Here is a 23,386-nt window from a genome sequence, read left to right as displayed (position 1 = left end):
GCTTAACTAGTCTAAAGAAGGCCAGTTTTATTGCTTCTTTAATCAGAACAACAATTTTCAGCTGTGCTAACATAATTGCAAAAGGGTTTTCTAATGATCAATTCGTGTTTTAAAATGATAAACTTGGATTAACTAACACAACGTGCCATTGGAACAAAGGAGTGATGGTTGCTGATAATAGACCTCTGTATTAGAGGTCGACCGATTAATCTGAATGGCCTTTTTTTTTAAATATTATACACCTTTATTTAACTAGGCAAGTCAGTTAAGAACACATTCTTATTTTCAATGACGGCCTAGGAACGGTGGGTTAACTGCCTTGTTCAGCGGCAGAACGACAGATTTTTACCTTGTCAGCTCGGGGATTCGTTTTTGCAACCTTCCGGTTACTAGTCCAACACTCTAACCACCTGCCTTACATTGCACTCCACGAGGAGCCTGGCAGGCTGACTACCTGTTATGCGAGGGCAGCAAGAAGCCAAGGTAAGTTGCTAGCTAGCATTAAACTTATAAAAAACAATCAATCTTCACATAATCACTAGTTAACTACACATGGTTGATGATATTACTAGTTTATCTAGCGTGTCCTGCGTTGCATATAATCGATGCGGTGCCTGTTAATTTCTCATCGAATCACAGCCTACTTCGCCAAACGGGTGATGATTTAGCACTGTCGTTGCACCAAACCTATCCATAAATATCAATGCCTTTCTTTAAAATCAATACACAAGTATATATTTTTAAACCTGCATATTTAGTTAATATTGCCTGCTAACATGAATTTCTTATAATTAGGGAAATTGTGTCACTTCTCTTGCGTTCTGTGCAAGCCGTCAGGGTATATGCAGCTGTTTGGGCCGCCTGGCTCGTTGCGAACTGTGTGAAGTCCATTTATTCCTAACAAAGATCGTAATTAATTTGCCAGATTTGTACATAATTATGACATAACATTGAAGGTTGTACAATGTAACAGCAATATTTAGACTTAGGGATGCCACCCGTTAGATAAAATACGGAATGGTTCCGTATTTCACTGAAAGAATAAACGTTTTGTTTTCTAAATGATAGTTTCTGGATTCGACCATATTAATGACCAAAGGCTCGTATTTCTGTGTGTTATAATTGTCTATGATTTGATATTTGATAGAGCAGTCTGACTGAGCGATGGTAGGCAGCAGCAGGCTCGTACGCATTCATTCAAACAGCACTTTTGTGCGTTTTGCCAGCAGCTCTTCGCAATGCTTCAAGCATTGAGCTGTTTATGACTTCAAGCCTATCAACTCCCGAGATTAGGCTGGTGTAACCGTTGTGAAATGGCTAGCTAGTTAGCGGGGTGCGCGCTAATAGCATTTCAATCGGTGACGTCACTCGCTCTGAGACTTGGAGTAGTTGTTCCCCTTGCTCTGCAAGGGCCGCGGCTTTTGTGGAGCGATGGGTAAGGATGCTTCGAGGGTGGCTGTTGTCGATGTGTTCCTGGTTCAAGCCCAGGTAGGGGCGAGGAGAGGGACAGAAGCTATACTGTTACACTGGCAATACTAAAGTGCCTATAGTCTGTATGCCTATGTAGATATTCCATAAAAAATCTGCCGTTTCCAGCTACAATAGTCATTTACAACATTAACAATGTCTACACTGCATTTCTGATCAATTTGATATTTTAATGGACAAAAAATTATCTTTTCTTTAAAAAACAAGTACATTTCGAAGTGACCCCAAACTTTTGAACGGTTGTGTCTGTGTGAGAGGGATGGAGTGTGTGTGTGTAGTGTGTAAGACTCATCATAGAGGATCAATCTGTCTAGTCTATGATGTGACGACCTGATGTACAGTGCATTCAAAGTATTCAGACCCCTTGAATTTTCCAACATTTTGTTACCGTACTCCATTATTCTAAAATTGATCAAATTTGGTTTTTTTCTTCAATCTACACACAATACCTCATAATGACAAAGCAAAAACATATTTCGATTTTTTTTTTAAATGTATAAAAAATAACAAAACTGAAATATCACGTTTACATAAGTATTCAGACCCTTTACTCAGTACTTTGTTGAAGCAGCGATTACAGGCTTGAGTCTTCTTGGGTATGGCTCTACAAGCTTGGCATACCTGTATTTGGGGAGTTTCTCCCATTCTTCTCTGTAGATCCTCTCAAGCTCTGTCAGGTTGGATGGGGAGCGTCGCTGCACAGCTATTTTCAGGTCTCTCCAGAGATGTTTGATCAGGTTCAAGTCCGGGCTGTGGCTGGGCCACTTAAGGACATTCAGAGACTTGTCCTGTTGGAATGGTGAACCTTCACCCCAGTCTGAGGTCCTGAGCGCCCCTTAGCAGGTTTTCATCAAGGATCTCTCTGTACTTTGCTCTGTTTATCTTTCCCTCGATCCTGACTAGTCTCCCAGTCCCTGCCGCTGAACCCCCCCCCCCCCCCCTCCTCCCCCCACAGCATGATGCTGCCACCACCATGCTTCACCATAGGGATGGTGCCAGGTTTCCTCCAGACGTGATGCTTGGCATTCAGACCAAAGAGTTAAATCTTGGTTTCATCAGACCAGAGGATCTTGTTTCTCATGGTCTGAGAGTCCTTTAGGTGCCTTTTGGCATACTCCAAGCAGGCTGTCATGTGCCTTTTACTGAGGAGTAGCTTCCATCTGGCCACTCTACCATAAAGGCCTGATTGATGGAGTGCTGCAGAGATGGTTGTCCTTCTGGAAGGTTCTCCCATCTCCACTCGGTCATAGTGACCATCAGGTTCTTGGTCACCTCCCTGAACAAGGTCCTTCTCCCCTGATTGCTCAGTTTGGCCGGGCGGCCAGCTCTAGAAAGAGTCTTGGCGGTTCCAAACTTCTTCCATTTAAGAATGATGGGGGCCACTGTGTTGTTAAATACCATCCCCAATGATGATGGGATTGGGTTACAAATCATCCTGTCTGTCATCCTTTACCGTACTCCTCACATCACCTATTATAGCTTTAATAACAATGAAATGGAGAATACTTCTCTTAATATTCTGTCTCCCAGGGTGTCTATCACTGTAACACGCTAGCCTCTAAGTTTCAACAGATACAGGCTGGCACTTAACTCCTACATTTGCCTCTTTAAGCTTTACCTGTGGTGAAGTTTGTGAATAGGCCTCTGATAGCAAGCACAGAATTTAGTTGTATTTTTTATTTATTGATGACAGACCTCTCTCTCTCTCTCTCTCCTCTCTCTGCTCTCTCCCACTCTCTCTATCACAGGTCAATGTGTCGACTAAAGGACCTCTACAGGGTTGTTGTCAATGTAGGTACCTGACGTCTTCAGTCTGCTGCCAGTCTGTTTAGTTAGTTAACCCATCTCTTCCTGGATCAGACCACCATCACCCTCCTGCATCACACCCAGGCACCCTCCTCAGACACCTGGCCAATCGCTGGTTCTGAACAGCGTTACCATGGACACCGAGTCCACCCACTCTGGCTACTCCAACAGATCCAACAGACATGGGTAAGAGCTCAGCTAACTTCCTCTCTCTGTCTTCTCGCTCTCTCTGTCCGCTCTCACACCTCACTCACGCACACACACACACACACACCCAAGCCGATGTAAGGTCAAGTTGCCAATGAGTGTGTTCAGATGCAGGCCTGTCTGTACCATCAGAGGGATGCTTATGTCTATATCTGCCGCAGAGTAACTGAATGCTGTTTGTTCCCACTGTGTATTACTTTTTAATTTAAGCCTCATGTCAGTTGTTGGGAAAAAGTTTTTCAAAAAGAGGGGGAGAGAGAGATGAGTGATGGATAAAGCTCATGGAGTAGGGTTGTCACAGCTGACTGCCTTTAACCTATTTCACTGACTCACTGACTTGTTCTGTAAATGAGATGGGGAGTGTGAGAGACTAATTAGGAGGGATTGGGCTTTCCTCTCCTTGTTCGTTGCTGTTCGTTGCTGTTACTGTCTCTGTGTGTGTGTGTGTGTGTGTAGGGAGCAGAGGCGGCGTGAGCGGCGTAAGCTCAGCAGTAAGGACAGCAGCCGGTCAGAGAGGTCTGTAATCATCAACAGCCCCTACGGGCCCACTCAGGCCTCCCCCAACCACAACAGCGAGCCCCTGCTAGAAGTCCCCACCTCCGTGGCTGGAGACGAGGCTCCAAGCCTCCAGGTAAGCTCCAACCCAACAAATCAAAACTCACACAAACCATGCCTGAGAGATTCAAAAAGCCCTACATAACTATACTGTACAGGGCAGCACTTGCTTACAGGAACCCTGTACAGAAGCCATCTCCCAACCAATCTCTTTCTCACAGAGTCAAGCTGGGAACCAGCTGAGTCGCGCACCATGCCGTTTTAAACTCAAACAGCTGGGCACATCATAATCAGCATAGTGACAGGGTCATAATCACCATGGTGACTAGGGGCCAAATAGGTCAGAGGATTTGAAAATCTCCCCTTGGCCTGTGTGAACTATACTTCCCATTCTTTGTTATTGCGTATGTGTTTCTGTGCTGTGTTTCTGTGTTTCTGTGCTGTGCTTCTGTGTTTCTGTGCTGTGTTTCTGTGCTTTGTTTCTGTGCTGTGTTTCTGTGCTGTGTGTTGCTGTGTGTGTGTTTCTGTGCTGTGCTGTGTGTCTGTTTCTGTGCTGTGTGTGTGTCTGTTTCTGTGCTGTGTGTGTGTTTCTGTGCTGTGTGTTTCTGTGCTGTGTGTGTGTTTCTGTGCTGTGTGTTTCTGTGCTGTGTGTCTGTGTGTTTCTGTGCTGTGTGTCTGTGTGTGTGTGTGTGTGTGTGTGTGTGTGTGTGTGTGTGTGTGTGTGTGTGTGTGTGTGTGTGTGTGTGTGTGTGTGTGTGTGTGTGTGTGTGTGTGTGTGTGTGTGTGTGTGTGTGTGTGTGTGTGTGTGTGTTTCTGTGCTGTGTGTGTTTCTGTGCTGTATGTGTTTCTGTGCTGTGTTTCTGTGCTGTGTGTGTGCGTTTCTGTGCTGTGTGTGTGCGTTTCTGTGCTGTGTGTGTGTGTGTGCATTTCTGTGCTGTATGATTATGTGTGTTTCTGTGATTTGCAAATCTCCCCTTGGCCTGTGCGAACTATACTTCCCAGTCTTTGTTATTGCGTGTGTGTGTTTCTGTGCTGTGTGTGTGTGTGTGTTTCTGTGCTGTGTTTCTGTGCTGTGTGTGTGTGTTTCTGTGCTGTGTGTGTGTGTTTCTGTGCTGTGTGTGTTTCTGTGCTGTATGTGTGTGTGTGTATGTTTCTGTGCTTTGTGTATGTGTGTGTGTAGTATTGTGGTTCTATGTGTAATCATTCTGTATGTGGGTCAGAATGTGTCTTGATTTAAATCCAAGTGGTGATTTTAAATCCACATATGGTTATCTCTGGAAGCAAGCCTATGATTTAGATGCTCTGACAATGGGGTTGAGATTTAGCTCTGGGCTATTGAAGCTAGGGTCAGAAGGCTAGAGACTGGCTATAGAGGGAGATGGATCAAGTGAATGAGACTGCTGCAGAGGGAGGGAGAGGGATAGATAAAGAGGGAAATGGTGATAGTTATGTTAGGAGGAGTATACTCTCTCGTGCCCTGGGTTCCATTCACATACTCTCTGACCTACTTGACTTTGTAAGTGGAAGGTCCTGCATGAAGTGTGTGTGTGTGGATGCATAAAGCATTTATGAGCCTGCACGTGCATGAATGGTCTATGCAGCAAGTAGTGCAGTACCAGCTACATCTCAGCTGCATTACCGAAGCACTGCTTACATTTATACAGCTACAAACAGTGTCTGTCTGTCTAGCCGTCTGTCTGTCTGTCTCATTCCATGTCTCTTTGTATTTGGATGTTTGACTCAGCCTAACGTGCTGCAAACATTCCACATTGTGGTGTCATTGTAAGCTTGTGGCTTATAGACCCATTGTCTGCAATGTTGTTCAGCCACTGTCTACCAACTAGTGGAAAAGGTCATCTGTAATCATATTACATTACCATTACAGTGCAGTGCTTCCAAATGGCACCCACCCATCCCTGCCACTGCTTTAAGAGCACTGCTCTTTCAAATGGATACGGCTAATGCTAATATAATCTGGCACAGAGGAATTGACATACTGTAGGCTGAGATTAGCCTTAGCATGCAGCCAAACACCACTCTAAGGAAAGCTGATATGGATAATCCATACATGCCTATGATGTAAGGATGTGTGTGTGTGTTTGTGTGCACTTGCCTGTGTCTGTGAGTAGTGTGTGCTGTCAGTGTCTCTGTGTGTGATTCATAGAGAGGTTGCCAACAGTGAATGTCGGACGGGTGAAAAGAATGTCATAAGGCTGTGTTCTGTGTCATGGTACTGTTGTGTTGTGCCTGAAGGCTATGGGGTTGGCATTGGCCTCTCTAACACGCCTGCTATTCTACTTCACCTGGCAGTGTGTCACATGATGCAGGGCTGAGGCTTTTGGAAGTAGTGGAAGCAAATAGAATTGGGAATGTCTTTGCTCTTTTGTCCTTTTGGCCTCGCAAACATACACACACAAATACAGTACAAATGTCAGATAAACCTCTAGAAATACCAGTGAGGTTCCTTTGTGTGCCACTGAATGTCATTGTTCTTTTGCCCAGTATACCAATGTGAAACACACACACACACACACGTCAGAATAACCTCCAGTCATACCAGTAAAGCTCTTTTGTGTGTTGGGTTAGTAGGTTACTGTATGTGTCTGTGAGCGAAGCCTGTTAGTCAGTCAGTGTTAGTGTGTGTTGTTGTGTTTAGTGTCATATTATAGTGTGTAACAGGCCTAACCAGGGCTCTGAATATGATCTATATTCACTCTCCACCAGAGGAGAGGGCTGCCAAGCATCAAACACCACCCATCTCTCTCTTTCTCTTTCCCTCTCTCTTTCTCTTTCCCTCTTTTGCTTTAATTCCCTCTCTCATTCTCTCTTCTCTCTCCTTTCTTTCTTTCTCTGTGTGTCTGTTTCTCTAACTGTGTCTATCTATACCGTGTCTGTCTCACTTATTCTGTGTCTGTCCTTCTCTGCCCCCTCTTCTCTCCTTCTCTGCCTTTCGGTCTGTATAACATGGTACATTCTGATTTTTAGTTTTGAGTTCATTTGTGGGATTAAGCCACAGAGTGTAAATGAAGAGCTTTTAGCCTGCATTTGCTCTACCATTGCTACACAGGCTCATTAGTTATATGTACCATGCTTTAAGAGATGTTAGATAATATATAGGCTGTGTTCACTGATCTTTAACATGGAGAAGAGTGAGAGCACATTAAGATGATGTATGTAAAAATGGGAGACATCAGACGGGACAGAGTTATATGATCTAATAGGTTGTAGGTGTGATTAACACTCAGAGCCCCAGAATTCCATAACTACTAGAATGGCAATGATGGTCATTCTGACCGTTGATATTTCAATTGTATAAATATTCCATAATAAATAATAAATTGCTAAATGAATGCATGTATTATGTTAAAATAGGTTCTAAGATTCCTCAGGACACCAAATGCAAATTAGAAAATGTCTTGATTGATCCAGAAGCACATGGACTGTAAATACTAAAATAATAAGATAGTGTATTTTATGACTGCAAAACAACAGTTACTGGCCCGTCCAAACTACACCTAATCTGTATTGAAACTAATTTCACACATAATAATAATAATAATAATAATAATAATAATAGATGTGGCCTAAAACAAAACAAAATGAACCACAAACCACGTGTAACCACGCCAGCCCAGGACCACCACATCCGGCTTCTTCACCTGCCGGATCGTCTGAGACCAGCCACCGGGACAGCTGAAGAATTTCTTCACAAACTGCCAGAAACTGTCTCAGGGAAGCTCATCTGTGTGCTCTTCATCCTCACCAGGATCTTGAACTGACTGCAGTTCAGCGTCGTTTGCTGTTGTCAACGTTGAGAACAGAGTGCCCCATGGTGGTGATGGGGATATGGTATGGGCAGGCATAAGCTACGGGCAACAAACACAATTGCATTTTATCAATGGCAATTTGAATGCACAGAGATACCGTGACGAGATCCTGAGTTGTGACATTCTTCCACCGCCATCACCTCATGTTTCAGCATGATGATGCACAGCACCATGTCTCAATGGATCTGTACACAATTCCTGGAATCTGAAAATGTCCCAGTTCTTCCATGGCCTGCATACTTACCAGACATGTCACCCTTTTGAGCATGTTTGAGATGCTCTGGATTGACGTGTACGACAGCGTGTTCCAGTTCCCGCTAGTATCCAGCAACTTCGCACAGCCATTCAAGAGGAGTGGGACAACATTCCACAAGCCAAAATCAACAGCTTGATCAACTCTATGCGAAGGAGATGTTGTAATACATTTTAGTCATTTAGCAGACGCTCTTATCCAGAGTGACTTACAGTAGAGAGTGCACACATTTTCATTCGTACTGGTCCCCCGTGGGAATCGAACCTACAAACCTGGCATTGCAAGTACCATGCTCTATCAACTGAGCCACATGGGACCACTTAAATTAGGCAAATGGTGGTCACCAGATACTGACTAGATTACTGATCCACACCTTTACTTTTTTTTAAAGGTATCTGTGACCAACAGATGCATATCTGTATTCCCAGTCATGTGAAATCCATAGATTAGTGCCTAATGAATTTATTTAAATTTACTGATTTCCTTTATATGAACTGTAACTCAGTAAAATCTTTGAAATTGTTGCATGTTTATATTTTTGTTCAGATCAAATTTTATTCGTCACACTCGCCGAATACAACAGGTGTAGACCTTACAGTGAAATGCTTACTTACGAGCCCCTAACCAACAATGCAGTTTAAAAATATATACGGATAAGAAATAAAAGTATCAAGTAATTAAAGAGCCGCAGTAAAATAACAATAGTGAGACTATATACAGGGGGGATACCGGTACAGAGTCAATTGGCGGGGGCACCGGTTAGTTGAGGAAATATGTACATGAAGGTAGAGTTGTTATTAAAGTGACTATGCATAGATGATAACAACAGAGAGTAGCAGCGGTGTAAAAGAGGGGGGTGGGGGGCAATGCAAATAGTCTGGGTAGCCATTTGATTAGGTGTTCAGGAGTCTTATGGCTTGGAGGTAGAAGCTGTTTAGAAGCCTCTTGGACCTAGACTTGGCGTTCCGGTACCTCTTGCCGTGCGGTAGCAGAGAGAACAGTCTATGACTAGGGTGGCTGGAGTCTTTGGCAATTTTTAGGGCCTTCCTCTGACACCGCCTGGTATAGAGGTCCTGGATGGCAGGAAGCTTGGCCCCAGTGATATACTGGGCCGTTCGCACTACCCTCTGTAGTGCCTGCGGTCGGAGGCCAAGCAGTTGCCATACCAGGCAGTGATGCAACCAGTCAGGATGCTCTCGAAGGGTGCAGCTGTAGAACATTTTGAGGATCTGAGGACCCATGCCAAATCTTTTCAGTCTCCTGAGGGGGAATAGTTTTTGTCGTGCCCTCTTCGCGACTGTCTTGGTGTGCTTGGACCATGTTAGTTTGTTGGTGATGTGGGCACCAAGGAACTTGAAGCTCTCAACCTGCTCCACTGCAGCCCCGTCGATGAGAATGGGGGCTGCACAGTCCTCTTTTTCTTGTAGCCCACAATCATCTCCTTTGTCTTGATCATGTTGAGGGAGAGGTTGTTATCCTTGCATCACACGGTCAGGTCTCTTACCTCCTCCCTATAGGCTGTCTTGTCATTGTCGGTGATCATGCCTACCACTGTTGTGTCATCGGCAAACTTAATGATGGTGTTGGAGTCGTGCCTGGCCGTGCAGTCATGATTGAACAGGGAGTACCGAATGGGACTAAACACGCACCCCTGAGGGGGCCCCTGTGTTGAGGATCAGTTGTTACAGTTGAAGTCGGAGGTTTACATACACCATAGCCAAATACATTTAAACTCAGTTTTTCACAATTCCTGACATTTAATCCTAGTAAAATTGTCCTGTCTTAGGTCAGTTAGGATCACCACTTTATTTTAAGAATGTGAAATGTCAGAATAATAGTAGAGAGTGATTTATTTCAGCTCTTATTTCTTTCATCACATTCCCAGTGTGTCAGAAGTTTACATGCACTCAATTAGTATTTGGTAGCATTACCTTTAAATTGTTTAACTTGGGTCAAACGTTTCGGGGAGCCTTCCACAAGTTTCCCACAATAAGTTGGGTGAATTTTGGCCCATTCCTCCTGACAGAGCTGGTGTAACTGAGTCAGGTTTGTAGGCCTTCTTGCTCGCACACGCTTTTTCAGTTCTGCCCACAAATTTTCTATAGGATTGTGGTCAGGGCTTTGTGATGGCACTCCAATACCTTGACTTTGTTGTCCTTAAGCCATTTTGCCACAACATTGGAAGTATGCTTGGGGTCATTGTCCATTTGGAAGACCCATTTGCGACCAAGCTTTAACTTCTTGACTGATGTCTTGAGATGTTGCTTCAATATATCCACATAATTTTCCTGCCGCATGAGGCCATTCTATTTTGTGAAGTGCACCGGACTGGTGCACTTCACAAAATAGAATGGCCTCATGCGGCAGGAAAATTATGTGGATATATTGAAGCAACATCTCACTCCTGCAGCAAAGCATGCCCACAACATGATGCTGCCACCCCCGTGCTTCACAGTTGGGATGGTGTTCTTCAGCTTGCAAGGCTCCCCCTTTTTCCGCCAAACATAACAATGGTCATTATGGCCAAACAGTTCTATTTTTGTTTCATCAGACCAGAGGACATTTCTCCAAAGAATACGATCTTTGTCCCCATGTGCAGTTTCAAACCTTAGTCTGGCTTTTTTAATGGCGGTTTTGGAGCAGTGGCTTCTTCCTTGCTGAGCGGCCTCTTAGGTTATGTCGATATATGACTCGTTTTACTGTGGATATAGATACTTTTGTACCTGTTTCCTCCAGCATCTTCACAAGGTCCTTTGCTGTTGTTCTGGGATTGATTTGCACTTTTCGCACCAAAGTACGTTCACCTCTAGGAAACAGAACGCGTCTCCTTCCTGAGTTGTATGACGGCTGCGTGGTCCCATGGTGTTTAGACTTGCGTACTATTGTTTGTACAGAACGTGGTACCTTCAGGCATTGGGAAATTGCTGAAAAGGATGAACCAGACATGTGGAGGTCTACAATTTTCTTTCTCTGAGGTCTTGGCTGATTGCTTTTGATTTTCCCATGATGTCAAGCAAAGAGGTACTGAAGGTTGGCCTTGAAATACATCCACAGGTACACCTCCAATTGACTCAAATTATGTCAATTAGCCTATCAGAAGCTTCTAAAGCCATGACATTTTCTGGAATTTTACAAGCTGTTTAAAGGCACAGTCAACTTAGTGTATGTAAACTTCTGACCAACTGGAATTGTGATACAGTGAAATGTAAGTGAAATAATCTGTCTATAAACAGTTGTTGGAAAAATTACTTGTGTCATGCACAAAGATGTCCTACCCGACTTGTTAACAATCTATAGTTTGTTAACAAGATATTTGTGGAGTGGTTGAAAAACGAGTTTTAAATGACTCCAACCTAAGTCTATGTAAACTTCTGACTTCAACTGTACACACACACACAAGAGAAGAGAGAGTTTATAATGGTCACAAACACCCAGAACCTCAAATGTAAAGAGAGAGAAGCGAGCTGACAAACTTTTCTATAAACTTCCGACTTCAGCTGTACCTACCCTTACCTCCTGGGGGGCGGCCGGTCAGGAAGTCCAGGATCCAGTTGCAGAGGGAGGTGTTTAGTCCCAGGGTCCTTAGCTTATTGATGAGATTTGAGGGCATTATGGTGTTGAATCCTGAGCTGTAGTCAATGAATAGCATTCACACATAGGTGTTCCTTTTGTCTAGGTGGGAAAGGGCAGTGTGGAGTGCAATAGAGATTATATCATCTGTGGATCTATTGGGGCGGTATTCAAGTTGGAGTGGGTCTTGGGTTTCTGGGATAATGTTGATGATGTGAGCCTTGACCAGCCTTTCAAAGCACTTCATGGCTACAGACGTGAGTGCTATGGGTCGGTAGTCATTTAGGCAGGTTACCTTCGTGTTCTTGTGCACAGGCACTACGGTGGTCTGCTTAAAACATGTTGGTATTACAGACTCGGACAGGGAGAGGTTGAAAATGTCAGCGTATGCTCGCAGTACACATCCTGGTAATCTGTCTGGCCTTGTGAATGTTGGCCTGTTTAAAGGTCTTACTCACATCGGCTGCGGAGAGAGTGATCACACAGTCTTCCGGAACAGCTGGTGCTCTCATGCATGTTTCAGTGTTATTTGCCTCCAAGTGAGCATAAAGTAATTTAGCTCGTCTGGTAGGCTCGTGTCACTGGGCAGCTCTCGGCTGTGCTTCCCTTTGTAGTCTGTAATGGTTTTTAAGCCTTGCCACATTCGACGAGCGTCAGAGCCGGTGTAGTACGATTCGATCTTAGTCCTGTATTGACGCTTGGCCTGTTTGATGATTCGTCGGAGGGCATAACAAGATTTCTTATAAGCTTCCGGGTTAGAGTCCCACTCCTTGAAAGCGGCAGCTCTACCCTTTAGCTCAGTGCAGCTGTTGCCTGTAATCCATGTCTTCTGGTTGGGGTATGTACGTGCGGTCACTGTGGGGACGACGTCATCGATGCACTTATTGATGAAGCCAATGACTGATGTGGTGTACTCCTCAATGCCATCGGAGGAATCCCGGAACATATTCCAGTCTGTGCTAGCAAAACAGTCCTGTAGCTCAGCATCTGCTTCATCTGACCACTTTTTTATTGATCTAGTCACTGGTGCTTCCTGCTTAAATTTTTTGCTTGTAAGCAGGAATCGGGAGGATAGAATTATGGTCAGATTTGCCAAATGGAGGGCGAGGGAGAGCTTTGTATGCGTCTCTGTGTGTGGAGTAAAGCTGGTCTATTTATTTATTTATTTTTTCCTCTGGCTGTACATTTAACATGCTGATAGAAATTTGGTCAAATGGATTTAAGTTTCCCTGCATTAAGGTCGCCGGCTACTAGGAGCGCCACCTCTGGGTGAGTGTTTTCTTGTTTGCTTATGGCAGAATACAGCTCATTCAATGCTGTCTTAGTGCCAGCCTCTAACTGTGGTGGTATGTAAACAGCTACGAAAAATACAGATGAAAAATCTCGAGGTAGGTAGTGTGGTCTACAGTTTATCATGAGATACTCTACCTCAGGTCAGCAATAGCTCGAGACATCCTTAGATATCGTGCACCAGCTGTTATTTACAAAAATACATAGTATTTTTATACTATAATACAAAAATATATAGTCTGCCACCCCTTGTCTTACCAGACGCCGGTGTTCTATCCTGCCGGTGCAGCGTATAACCAGCCAGCTGTATGTTGATAGTGTCGTCGTTCAGCCACAACTCCGTGAAGCATAAGATATTACAGTTTTGAATGTCCCGTTGGTAGTTTAATCTTCCACGTAGGTTATCTATTTTATTGTCCAAAGATTGCACATTTGCTAGCAGAATGGAAGGAAGTGGGGTTTGATTCGATCGCCTACGAATTCTCAGAAGGCGGCCCGCCCTCCGGCCCATTTTTCTCCGCCTTCTCTTCACGCAGATCATGGGGATCTGGGCCTGTTCCAGAGAAAGCAGTATATCGTTCGCGTCGTGCTTGTCAGACTCATTAAAAGAATAAAAGGATTCTGCCAGTCCGTGGTGAGTAATTGCAGTCCTGATGTCCAGAAGTTATTTTCGGTCATAAGAGACGGTAGCGGCAACATTATGTACAACATTTGTAAAAAATATAAGTTGCCAATAAACGAACAAATAACACAATCGGTTGGGGACATGTAAAATGTCTGCCGCCTTGTCCGGTGCCATTTTAACACCAGTGTATAATCAATGTATAATCTCAAAACAGTGTACCCTATATCAGTCCACCGAATCCAAGCAGTCTTATTAGTCTATTCTAGGCCTACTTGGAGTAGGCTACATAGTGAGAGTGTGTGTAATTTACAATGGCAAGACCAAGAAGAATGGATGTGCATGCTGTGTTAGAGTTGCTACAAGATGAAAACGACTCAGATGGCGGGGAAGAGTGGATTGTGACATCTCTGAGGATTATTATTCTGATTCATGCTGATTGGCTTTCCATATCTGGGAATGGATCCATATCAGGCAGCAAGTGAGCGAGTGTCGGATAATGTTTTGGATCAGATGGCATGGGTGTACTTGGTGAAAGGATGAACTCGCCGCTACAACATGCTTGACTTGGCTGCTATCAACGCACACGTGTTGTTCAATCAGTGCATGAACAACACCCATGAGCAGGAGGGAATCGAATAAAATAAAACTTTATTGTCCATCCAGAACAGACATTTTTCTTTGGTGTCACCTTTCATTGAAAGGATCACATACTAGTCCATCATATTGCATACACTAAAAACATAGAGGACATTGATACATTTACTCACAAATGACCGCAGTCCCAACTGCACTGGATAGATAAATATATCATATACTGATACAATTTACATTGCATTTAGTAGTTCAACAGCACAAGGAACACATTAATGTTTGAACACGTTCTTCTTGGCCATGGGCATTCTGAAGCGCCGGCCAGAGGGAAGCCTCTCCAACTGAGGGTGTAGAGGGTGGGAGGGGTCGCCAACAACAGCCAGTGTCTTCTTTATGGTTACCTTGTGGAACAGACTGGTCAACTGTGCCTGTGGTCGACCAATTACTTTGCTGGCTGTGTTTACTATTCTGGTCAGTTTTGCTTTGCTCCCCACGCTCAGACTACCATACCAGACTGTCATATTGAACGTGAGGATGCTCTACACCAAGATGCTGTACACCCTCTCCAGAACATCCTGACTGACCACAAACCCCTTCAATTTCCTGATTAAAAACAGGTGCTGACTTGCTTTAAAAAAAAATACAGTCTGCATTCTCTGTGAAACTCAGCATGTTATAAATTTGTGTCCCTAGGTATTTGAAATGCTCAACCACCTCCACTGATTGGTCGTTCAGAGATAGTAGTTGGGACATTGGCAAGTTGTTGCCATTGATGATCAGCTCCTTAGTTTTTTTCTCACGTTGATGTGGAGGGCACTTTACCGGCATCATTCTTGAAGGTTGTTGGTCTGTTTAAAATGACGTTAGCATCTTTAGAAAAAGAGTCCCACCAGAGCCATGTCGTCCGCGTACTTGAAAAGGCTCACATTGTTTCCTTGGATCTTCATCTCATTAGTGTAGATGAAGAACCACAAAGGTGAAAGGACACACCCCTGTGTTCAGGGTCAGTTCATCAGAGAGGGCCCCATTCATGAGGACCCTCTGTGGCCTTTCATCATGAGTCTGCCACACGGGCTACGTGAGAGAGGGCCAAGGCAGCAGAAAAGATTCTACGTGAGCCATTGCGAAAGCCGAATTGCGCACAGCTCCCATGGAGGAAAAACTGCAAGGTGGGCAGATGCACTCGGAACAGAACCCACGACACCGGTTTCAAGCGGCAAGCGAATTGTTGCAATCAAGTGAAAGTGACAAAGACTTGTGGTGACTATTAGAACAAGGGATAACAGCTACATGAGATCCAACTGTTGCGTGAAGACTCACACCATACTGTAAACATGAGTGAGGCCACAGATAATGTGTCCAATAACTGACAATAATATACTTTTTAACAGCTGTCATATCAACACTTATGTTCATTATAATGCAATTATTGCTTTTGTGCTGATTTTCACTATTCACAAGCATGCTTGGCGCCTACACTGATATTTTCTTCATTGACCGGATGTCTTGCAGTTTGGGTATTTATTTGTTTTGTAGTTTATAAAAATGACATTTTACTGTGTTTCAATGCACATTCTTTTGTTTCATAGTTGTAACAAAGGCACTCCACCAATAAAATAGATTTTCCACTTTAAATTCAGTTTTTGTTGCTTTTTCGTTTTTACATATAGCCTGCACAGTAACATGAACAAATGTGTATGTTCTTTCAAATAATTATATTTTGGTATACTAATGTTACCATAAACACAACCAAAAAGACATTGGCACAAAAAGGGGTCCAATGAGGCCTGACTTTTCTAGTTAAATGGATTTATTAGACTGGTGGCTATTGGTGCTCCTCAAGGCCCAGCTATTCTCCTGTTAAATATGCATACGGTCAAATGACCATCATGGCGCTTTGAGGATAAAATGCAGAAAGTTTTTGTCTTTTGTGATATTTGTCTGAAAGTACTGATCAAGTTTAAAGTACACATATTTAGGAAAAGTCAGGGACAGGTGGGTTCAAGGTTTTTAGTGAAATTTAAGTTATTAAATTACAAAATTGAAAACAGTCAGATTGACCGTCTTGGCAGTTCTAGTGTTAAGATTATTTTAAAAGAGCTGACCCATCACTCTCTCAAATAGGGGTCACCAGATTAATGTTTATCTCCATTCTCTGTCGTTCTCTCCATCGTTCTCCCCTTCTCTCTTTTTCTAACATTTTGTGTGTTTCTCACCCCCTCTCTTGTGAAGCTTTAGGGGTGTCATGTGGGTAAGTGTATGTGATCTGACAGAAGAAGGTGGCTACAGTATTCCAATCTACTTTTCATGGAATGGAATACACACACACACTGTTCCCAGCTCCTTACCAGGGAGAGAGAGAGAGCAAGATAATAAATAGCTGAATAACTGGCAGTAAGAGAAATGCTCTCTTCGGCAGACAGGCCTTTAATCAGTCTCTCGCTGTGCTCCTTCCTCTTACGGCACATTTATGTTCATCTCCATCCTGAGCAGGAAGAGCAGATTTGACTCTTAATTTGCAATGCTAGACCTGCAAAACATCATCCTTATTGTGATTTCAGATGTTTGTGTGTGTGCGCATCTCTGTCATCCCTACCTGGTCATGATGAGCAGTCTGAATGTGTACTGTCCTCCTCTATGTGGATCAGTGGGGAGCTGAAAGCCTGTCACAATAACACAGAACCCCAGGAAAGCCGAAGGCTTCTTTAAATAGAATGACGGATGGGATGTTTGCGGTAAACCTCAAGGGATTTAGTCAGTGTATCTCTAGTCTGTCTGTCTTTGTGTGTAGCAGAGACAGAGAATGGAATAAAACCAGCATTTATGTGTATCTATCTACCAGTGTGTATTTGTTACTTTGGTTTGTCTCTCATATCCCTCCACAGAGACTATTCCTGTCCTTTTCTATCTTCTGTTTTCACTCTCTTCCTCTCTCACTCTTCCTCTACCTCTCTTCTCTGGAAGTGTCTGTGCTATCAACCATATGCTACGTTTTAATCTCTTCTCTCTCCTTCTCTCTGTCCTTTCCCTCTCTTTATCTCCCTCTCCTCTCTCTTTTAGGATGATAACTGGGGGGAAACCACCACGGCGGTGACTGGCACCTCAGAGCTTAGTCTATCCCAGGAGGAGGTGGTTGGTCTGGGGAAGAGGTCGGAGGACGGCCTGGGGCAGGGCTGTCGGCGCTACGCTTCCCTAGCTCTGGGCCTCTGTGTGGGGCTACTGGTCCTGGCCACCCCCCTGGCCTTCCTGGTCCTCCCGGCGGTGCTGTGGCCGGCCAGGCTGCAGGCCTGTGGCTCAGCCTGCGAGGGCCTCTTCCTCTCTGTGTCCTGTAAACTTCTCATCCTTCTGCTAGCTGTGTGGGCGATCTTCCTGCGCCAGGCCCGTGCCAGCCTGCCCAGGGTGTGTGTGTACCGAGCCCTCCTGGCCATTCTCACACTGCTGCTCACAATCTCCTACTGGCTGTTCTATGGGGTCCGCATCCTCGACTCACAGGTGTGTATGTTTCATAATCGTGTGTGTGTGTGTGTGTACATCAAATTGTATTTGTCACATGCACCAAATACAACAGGTGTAGACGTACAGTGAAATGCTTACTTACAAGCCCTTAACCAACAATGCAGTTTTAAGAAAAATAAGTGTTAATGCATTTACTAAAATAAAATGAAAAAAAAAATAAACAATAAGAAGAAAATAGAAAAATAACAAATAATTAAAGAGCACAATCAAATAATGGTAGCCAAGCTATATACAGGGGATGTCGGTACAGAGTCAATGTGTGGGTGCACTGGTTAGTCGAGGTAATTGAAGTAATATGTACATGTAGGTAGAGGTAAAGTGACTGTGCATGGATAATAAACAGAGAGTAGCAGCAGCGTAAAAATGGGGGGGTCAATGCAAATAGTCCAGGTAGCCATTTGATTAGCTGTTCAGGAGTCTAATGGCATGGGGGTAGAAGCTGTTAATAAGCCATTTGGACCTAGACTTGGCGCTCCGGTACCGCTTGCCGTGCGGTAGCAGAGAGAACAGTCTATGACTAGGGTGGCTGGAGTCTTTGGCAATTTTTAGGGCCTTCCTCTGACACCGCCTGGTATAGAGGTCCTGGATGGCAGGAAGCTTAGCCCCAGTGATGTACTGGTCCGTACGCACTACCCTCTGTAGTGCCTTGCGGTCAGAGGCCGAGCAGTTGCCATACCAGGCAGTGATGCAACCAGTCAGGATGCTCTCGATGGTAAAACTTTTTGAGAATCTGAAGACCCATGCCAAATCTTTTCAGTCTCCTGAGGGGGAATAGGCGTTGTCATGCCCTCTTCATGACTGTCTTGGTGTGTTTGGACCATGATAGTTCATTGGTGATGTGGACACCAAGGAATTTGAAGCTCTGAATTTGAAGCTCTGGAATCATGCCTGGCCATGCAGTCCTGGGTGAACATGGAGTACAGGAGGGGACTGTGCATGCACCCCTGAGGGGCCCCTGTGTTGAGAATCAGCATGGCAGATGTGTTGTTACTTACCCTTACCACCTGGGGCAGCCCTTCAGGAAGTCCAGGATCCAGTTGCAGAGGGAGGTGTTTAGTCCCAGGGTCCTTAGCTTATTGATGAGCTTTGAGGGCACTATGGTGTTGAACGCTGAGCTGTAGTCAATGAACGGCATTCTTACGTATGTGTTCCTTTTGTTCAGATGGGAAAGGTCAGTGTGGAATGCAATAGAGATTGCATCATCTGTGGATCTGTTGGGGCGGTATGCAAATTGGAGTGGGTATAGGGTTTCTGGGATAATGTTATTGATGTGAGCCATGACCTTTCAAAGCACTTCATGGCTACAGATGTGAGTGCTGCAGGTCGGTAGTCATTTAGACAGGTTACCTTGGTGTACTTGGGCACAGGGACTATGGTGGTCTGCTTGAAACATGTTGGTATTACAGACTCAGTCAGGGACAGGTTGAAAATGTCAGTGAAGACACTTCAAATGCCATTTTATTTGGTCTTATACACTTGGTTAGCAGATGTTAATGTGAGTGTAGCGAAATGCTTGTGCTTCTAGTTCTGACAGTGCAGTAATATCTAACAAGTAATCTAACAATTCCACAACTACCTAATACACACAATCTAAATGGATGGAATAAGAATATGTACATATATGGATGACCGAGTGGCATAGGCAAGATGCAATAGATGCTATAAAATACAGTATATACGTATGAGATGATTAAAGTTAAAGTGGCATTATTAAAGTGACTAGTGATCCATTTATTAAAGTGACTGAGGATTTCAAGTCTGTATGTAGGCAGCAGCCTCTCTGTTTTAGTGATGGCTGTTTAACAGTCTGATGGCCTTGAGATTGAAAAACAGCTTCGGTCTCTCGGTCCCAGCTTTGATGCCCTGTACTGACCTCGCCTTCTGGATGGTAGCGGGATGACAAGCAGTGGCTTGGGTGGTTGTTGGCTTGGGTGAACTCTTTGGCCTTCCTGTGACATCGGGTGCTGTAGATGTCCTGGAGGGCAGGTAGTTTGCCCCCGCACCACCCTCTGGAGAGCCCTGCTGTTGTGGGCGGTGCAGTTGCCGTACCAGGTGGTGATACAGCCCGACAGGATGCTCTCAATGCCAGTTGGTTAACGCATGCTCAGAGTACACTACCTGGTAATCCGTCTGGCCCTGCGGCCTTGTGAACTTAGACCTGTTTAAAGGTCTTACTTACATAATCTATGGAGAGCGTGATCACACGCCTAGTTAAATAAAGGTTAAATAAATTAAATTAAATCACACAGTTGTCCGGAACAGCTGGTGCTCAAATGCATGTTTCAGTGTTGCTTGCCTTCAAGCGAGCATAGAAGTCATTTAGCTCGTCTGGTAGACTCGTGTCACTGGCAGCTCATGGCTGTGCTTCCCTTTTGTAGTCTGTAATAATTTGCAAGCCTTGCCACGTCCGATGAGCGTCAGAGCTGGAGTAGTACGATTCAATCTTAGTCCTGTATTGACGCTTTGTCTGTTTGATGGTTCGTCAGAGGGCATAGCAGGATTTCTTATAAGCTTCCCGGGTTAGAGTCCCGCTCCTTGAAAGCGGCAGCTCCACCCTTTAGCTCAGTGCGGATGCTGCCTGTAATCCATGGCTTCTGGTTGGGGTATGTATGTACGGTCACCGTGGGGACTGTCATTGATGCACTTATTGATGAAGCCAGTGACCAATGTGGTGTACTCCTCAATGCCATCGGAAGAATCCCGGAACATATTCCAGTCTGTGCTAGCAAAACAGTCCTGTAGCTCAGCATCTGCTTCATCTGACCACTTATGTATTGATCTAGTCACTGGTACTTCCTGCTTTAGTTTTTGCTTGTAAGCAGGAATCAGGAGGATAGAATTATGGTCAGATTTGTCAAATGGATGGCAAGTGAGAGCTTTGTACGCATCTCTGTGTGTGGAGTAAAGGTGGTCTAGATTTATTTTTAGTTGCACACTCTAGTTGCACATGTAACATGCTGGTAGAAATGAGGTCAAACGGATATAAGTTTCCCTGCGTTAAAGTCCCCGGCCACTAGGAGCGCCACCTCCTGGATGAGCTTTTTCATGCAACTTGCAAACACGTGTGTGTGTTAACTCTGTGTTTCCAGGATGAGGACTACCAGGGTATCGTCCAGTTTGCTGTGTCTCTGGTGGACTCTCTGCTGTTTGTCCACTACCTGGCCATTGTTCTGCTGGAGCTCAGACAGCTCCAGCCCTGCTACAGCCTGTGTGTTATACGCTCCACTGACGGAGAGACACGCTACTACAACCTGGGACAGCTCAGGTAATACACACACACACAGAAACACACTCACATCCACACAGACACACTCAAAACTGACTGAAATATGATGTAGAGAAATTCAATCATTTCATAAGCATCTTAACATATTAACCAAGCAAATCCATGCTGCTACAATCTCTTGCTAAAATGGTGCAGCTGACTGTAGCAAAGTCACTGATCTTCCAGCAATATGAACTCAGTCTGTATACAACAGTGGAGCCTCGGGGATCTGGCTGGTGTACTTATTGTGGCCCTGATGATCTGAGTAACCCTGTTGTGTCCACTATTGTCACTTAGCAGAAGCCAGTCAGCTGATCAATCAGCTAGCATAAACATCTACAGATAATCAGACTATTAGAGAATGCCTTTAGAATGCCCCCAACCATACACGTGTGTGTGTGTGTGTGTGTGTGTGTGTGTGTGTGTGTGTGTGTGTGTGTGTGTGTGTGTGTGGGTGTGGGTGTGTGTGTGTGTGTGTGTATACACACACACACACTGTTGAACTGTGAGTAATTGGAGACTTAAGTCCAAGGGGAAGAGTGGCAGTAATTTAGTTACTAAATCACCCAGAATGTTCCAGTCCAGTCCTTTAACTCTGGGGGGCTGTTCTGGGAATTGGGGCGGGGGCCTGAGAAAAGCGGTCCGCTTTGATTGATTATGATGAATTCCCTCTAGTAACTGATCTAAGGTCAGCTTTGTGTTTTTCCCTTTAATGGTTAGGGTTTGTGGAAGACAAACTCATCCTAGATCTGTGCCTTAGGACAACTTCTACCCAGAGCTGTGCTGGGTGATTCCTCACAAAACCAGAACAAACAACATCATGATTTTGGGGATTTTCACAAAATGTAATCCATAGAAGGATCCTTTTCTTAATGTTTGTATTATTTGTTCAATCAATAGGCAGAATACACAGCAGTGAACAAATGATAAATGTCTTGTCAGTGCAACCCAAAATAAAACCCACTCCATGGATTGTTGACATATATTTGTCATTTGTATCTTAAAGCGTAATTGAGACAATTAATTGAAGTTGGAGTATTTGTGACATTTAGGCCTTACCCAGGCCTCCTTTAAGTCTCCATAATGTTTAATCTGTAGGTGCACAATTCAATAGTTGGTGTCATATGAAGCCTTACGGCTTGTACTTTATGAGTAGTATTTTGATTTCAATATTTTTTTTGTAATGAATATTGAATAATGTCAACATGAATCTTGAAAATATATTTTATTATTACTGACATATCAATGTTCTAGAGTGGGATTTCTGCTAGTTTTAAAATCAACAGTGAAGAGCCGACTCCGGAATGCTGGCCTTCTAGGCCGAGTTCCTCTGTCCAGTGTCTGTGTTCTTTTGCCCATCAATGTTTTATTTTTATTGGCCAGTCTGAGAAATTGCTTTTTCTTTGCAACTGCCTGGAAGGCCAGCATCCTGGAGTCGCCTCTTCACTGTTGATGTTGAGACTGGTGTTTTGTGGGTGCTATTTAATGAAGCTGCCAGTTGAGGACTTGTGAGGCGTCTGTTTCTCAAACTAGACACTCGAATGTACTTGTCCTCTTGCTCAGTTGTTCACCGGGGCCTCCAACTCCACTTTCTATTCTGATTAGAGACAGTTTGTGCTGTTCTGTGAAGGGAGTAGTACACAGCGTTGCACGAGATCTTCAGTTTCTTGGCAATTTCTCACATGGAATAGCCTTCATTTCTCAGAACAAGAATAGACTGACGAGTTTCAGAAGCAAGTTCTTTGTTTCTAGCCATTTTGAGCCTGTAATCGAACCCACAAATGCTGATGCTCCAGATACTCAACTAGTCTAAAGAAGGTGTCAGGACCAAGGTGCGAGAAACAGTCACTAATAATCGTCAGAACCCAGAAGATGAGGCAGACACAGCAGTACTAGAGATGGTGGTTTAATAAAGAACAAAATCTTCAGGCAAAGAAACTAAATCCACAATGTCCAAAAATAAAGCCAAAAGGCACAAAATGGAAATCCTCCAAAATACAAAAGAAACTCCACAAAGTGGTAAAAAACAGCAGGGAAAAACAAACCTCAAAAGACTACTCAAATAATACACAAGAACTAAACCAGAGAACCTCTGGAAAATCCAACAAGAGAAATCTCTGAATAAAACAAGGCTTGGGCTGGGGCTGGGTGCTAACTTACAAACACTGAGCAAGGAACTAAGGAACACACAGGGTTTAAATACTAACAAGGGAATGACCTACAGGTGCAAACAATAATTAGAGCAAGAAAAACAAAAGGTACAAAAAAGGTGCAATGGGGACATCTAGTGACCAAAACCCGAACAGTCTTGGCCAAAACCTGACAGAAGGCCAGTTTTATTGCTTCTTTAATCACCACAACAGTTTTCAGCTGTGCTAACATAATAATGATCA

At 44.1% G+C, this 23,386-nt stretch overlaps 1 protein-coding gene across 1 annotated transcript in view; it reads left to right on the top strand.

Moving 5' to 3' along the window:
- LOC139538739 (vang-like protein 1) overlaps positions 1-23,386 on the top strand; it is a 58,394-nt gene that overhangs the window by 17,307 nt on the left and 17,701 nt on the right. Inside the window, exons 2-5 of the mRNA XM_071341133.1 lie at positions 3,237-3,480; positions 3,958-4,132; positions 17,273-17,704; positions 20,818-20,993. Of these exons, the coding sequence (XP_071197234.1) occupies positions 3,428-3,480; positions 3,958-4,132; positions 17,273-17,704; positions 20,818-20,993 (836 nt within the window). The 5' untranslated portion in view covers positions 3,237-3,427. The remainder of the gene's footprint in view (positions 1-3,236; positions 3,481-3,957; positions 4,133-17,272; positions 17,705-20,817; positions 20,994-23,386) is intronic.

This window comes from Salvelinus alpinus, chromosome 14 (assembly GCF_045679555.1).
Source record: "Salvelinus alpinus chromosome 14, SLU_Salpinus.1, whole genome shotgun sequence".
In the NCBI taxonomy this organism is placed as follows: Eukaryota; Metazoa; Chordata; class Actinopteri; order Salmoniformes; family Salmonidae; genus Salvelinus; species Salvelinus alpinus.
Note: the sequence above shows the minus strand (reverse complement) of the source record. Positions and strands in the feature narration are given on the sequence as shown.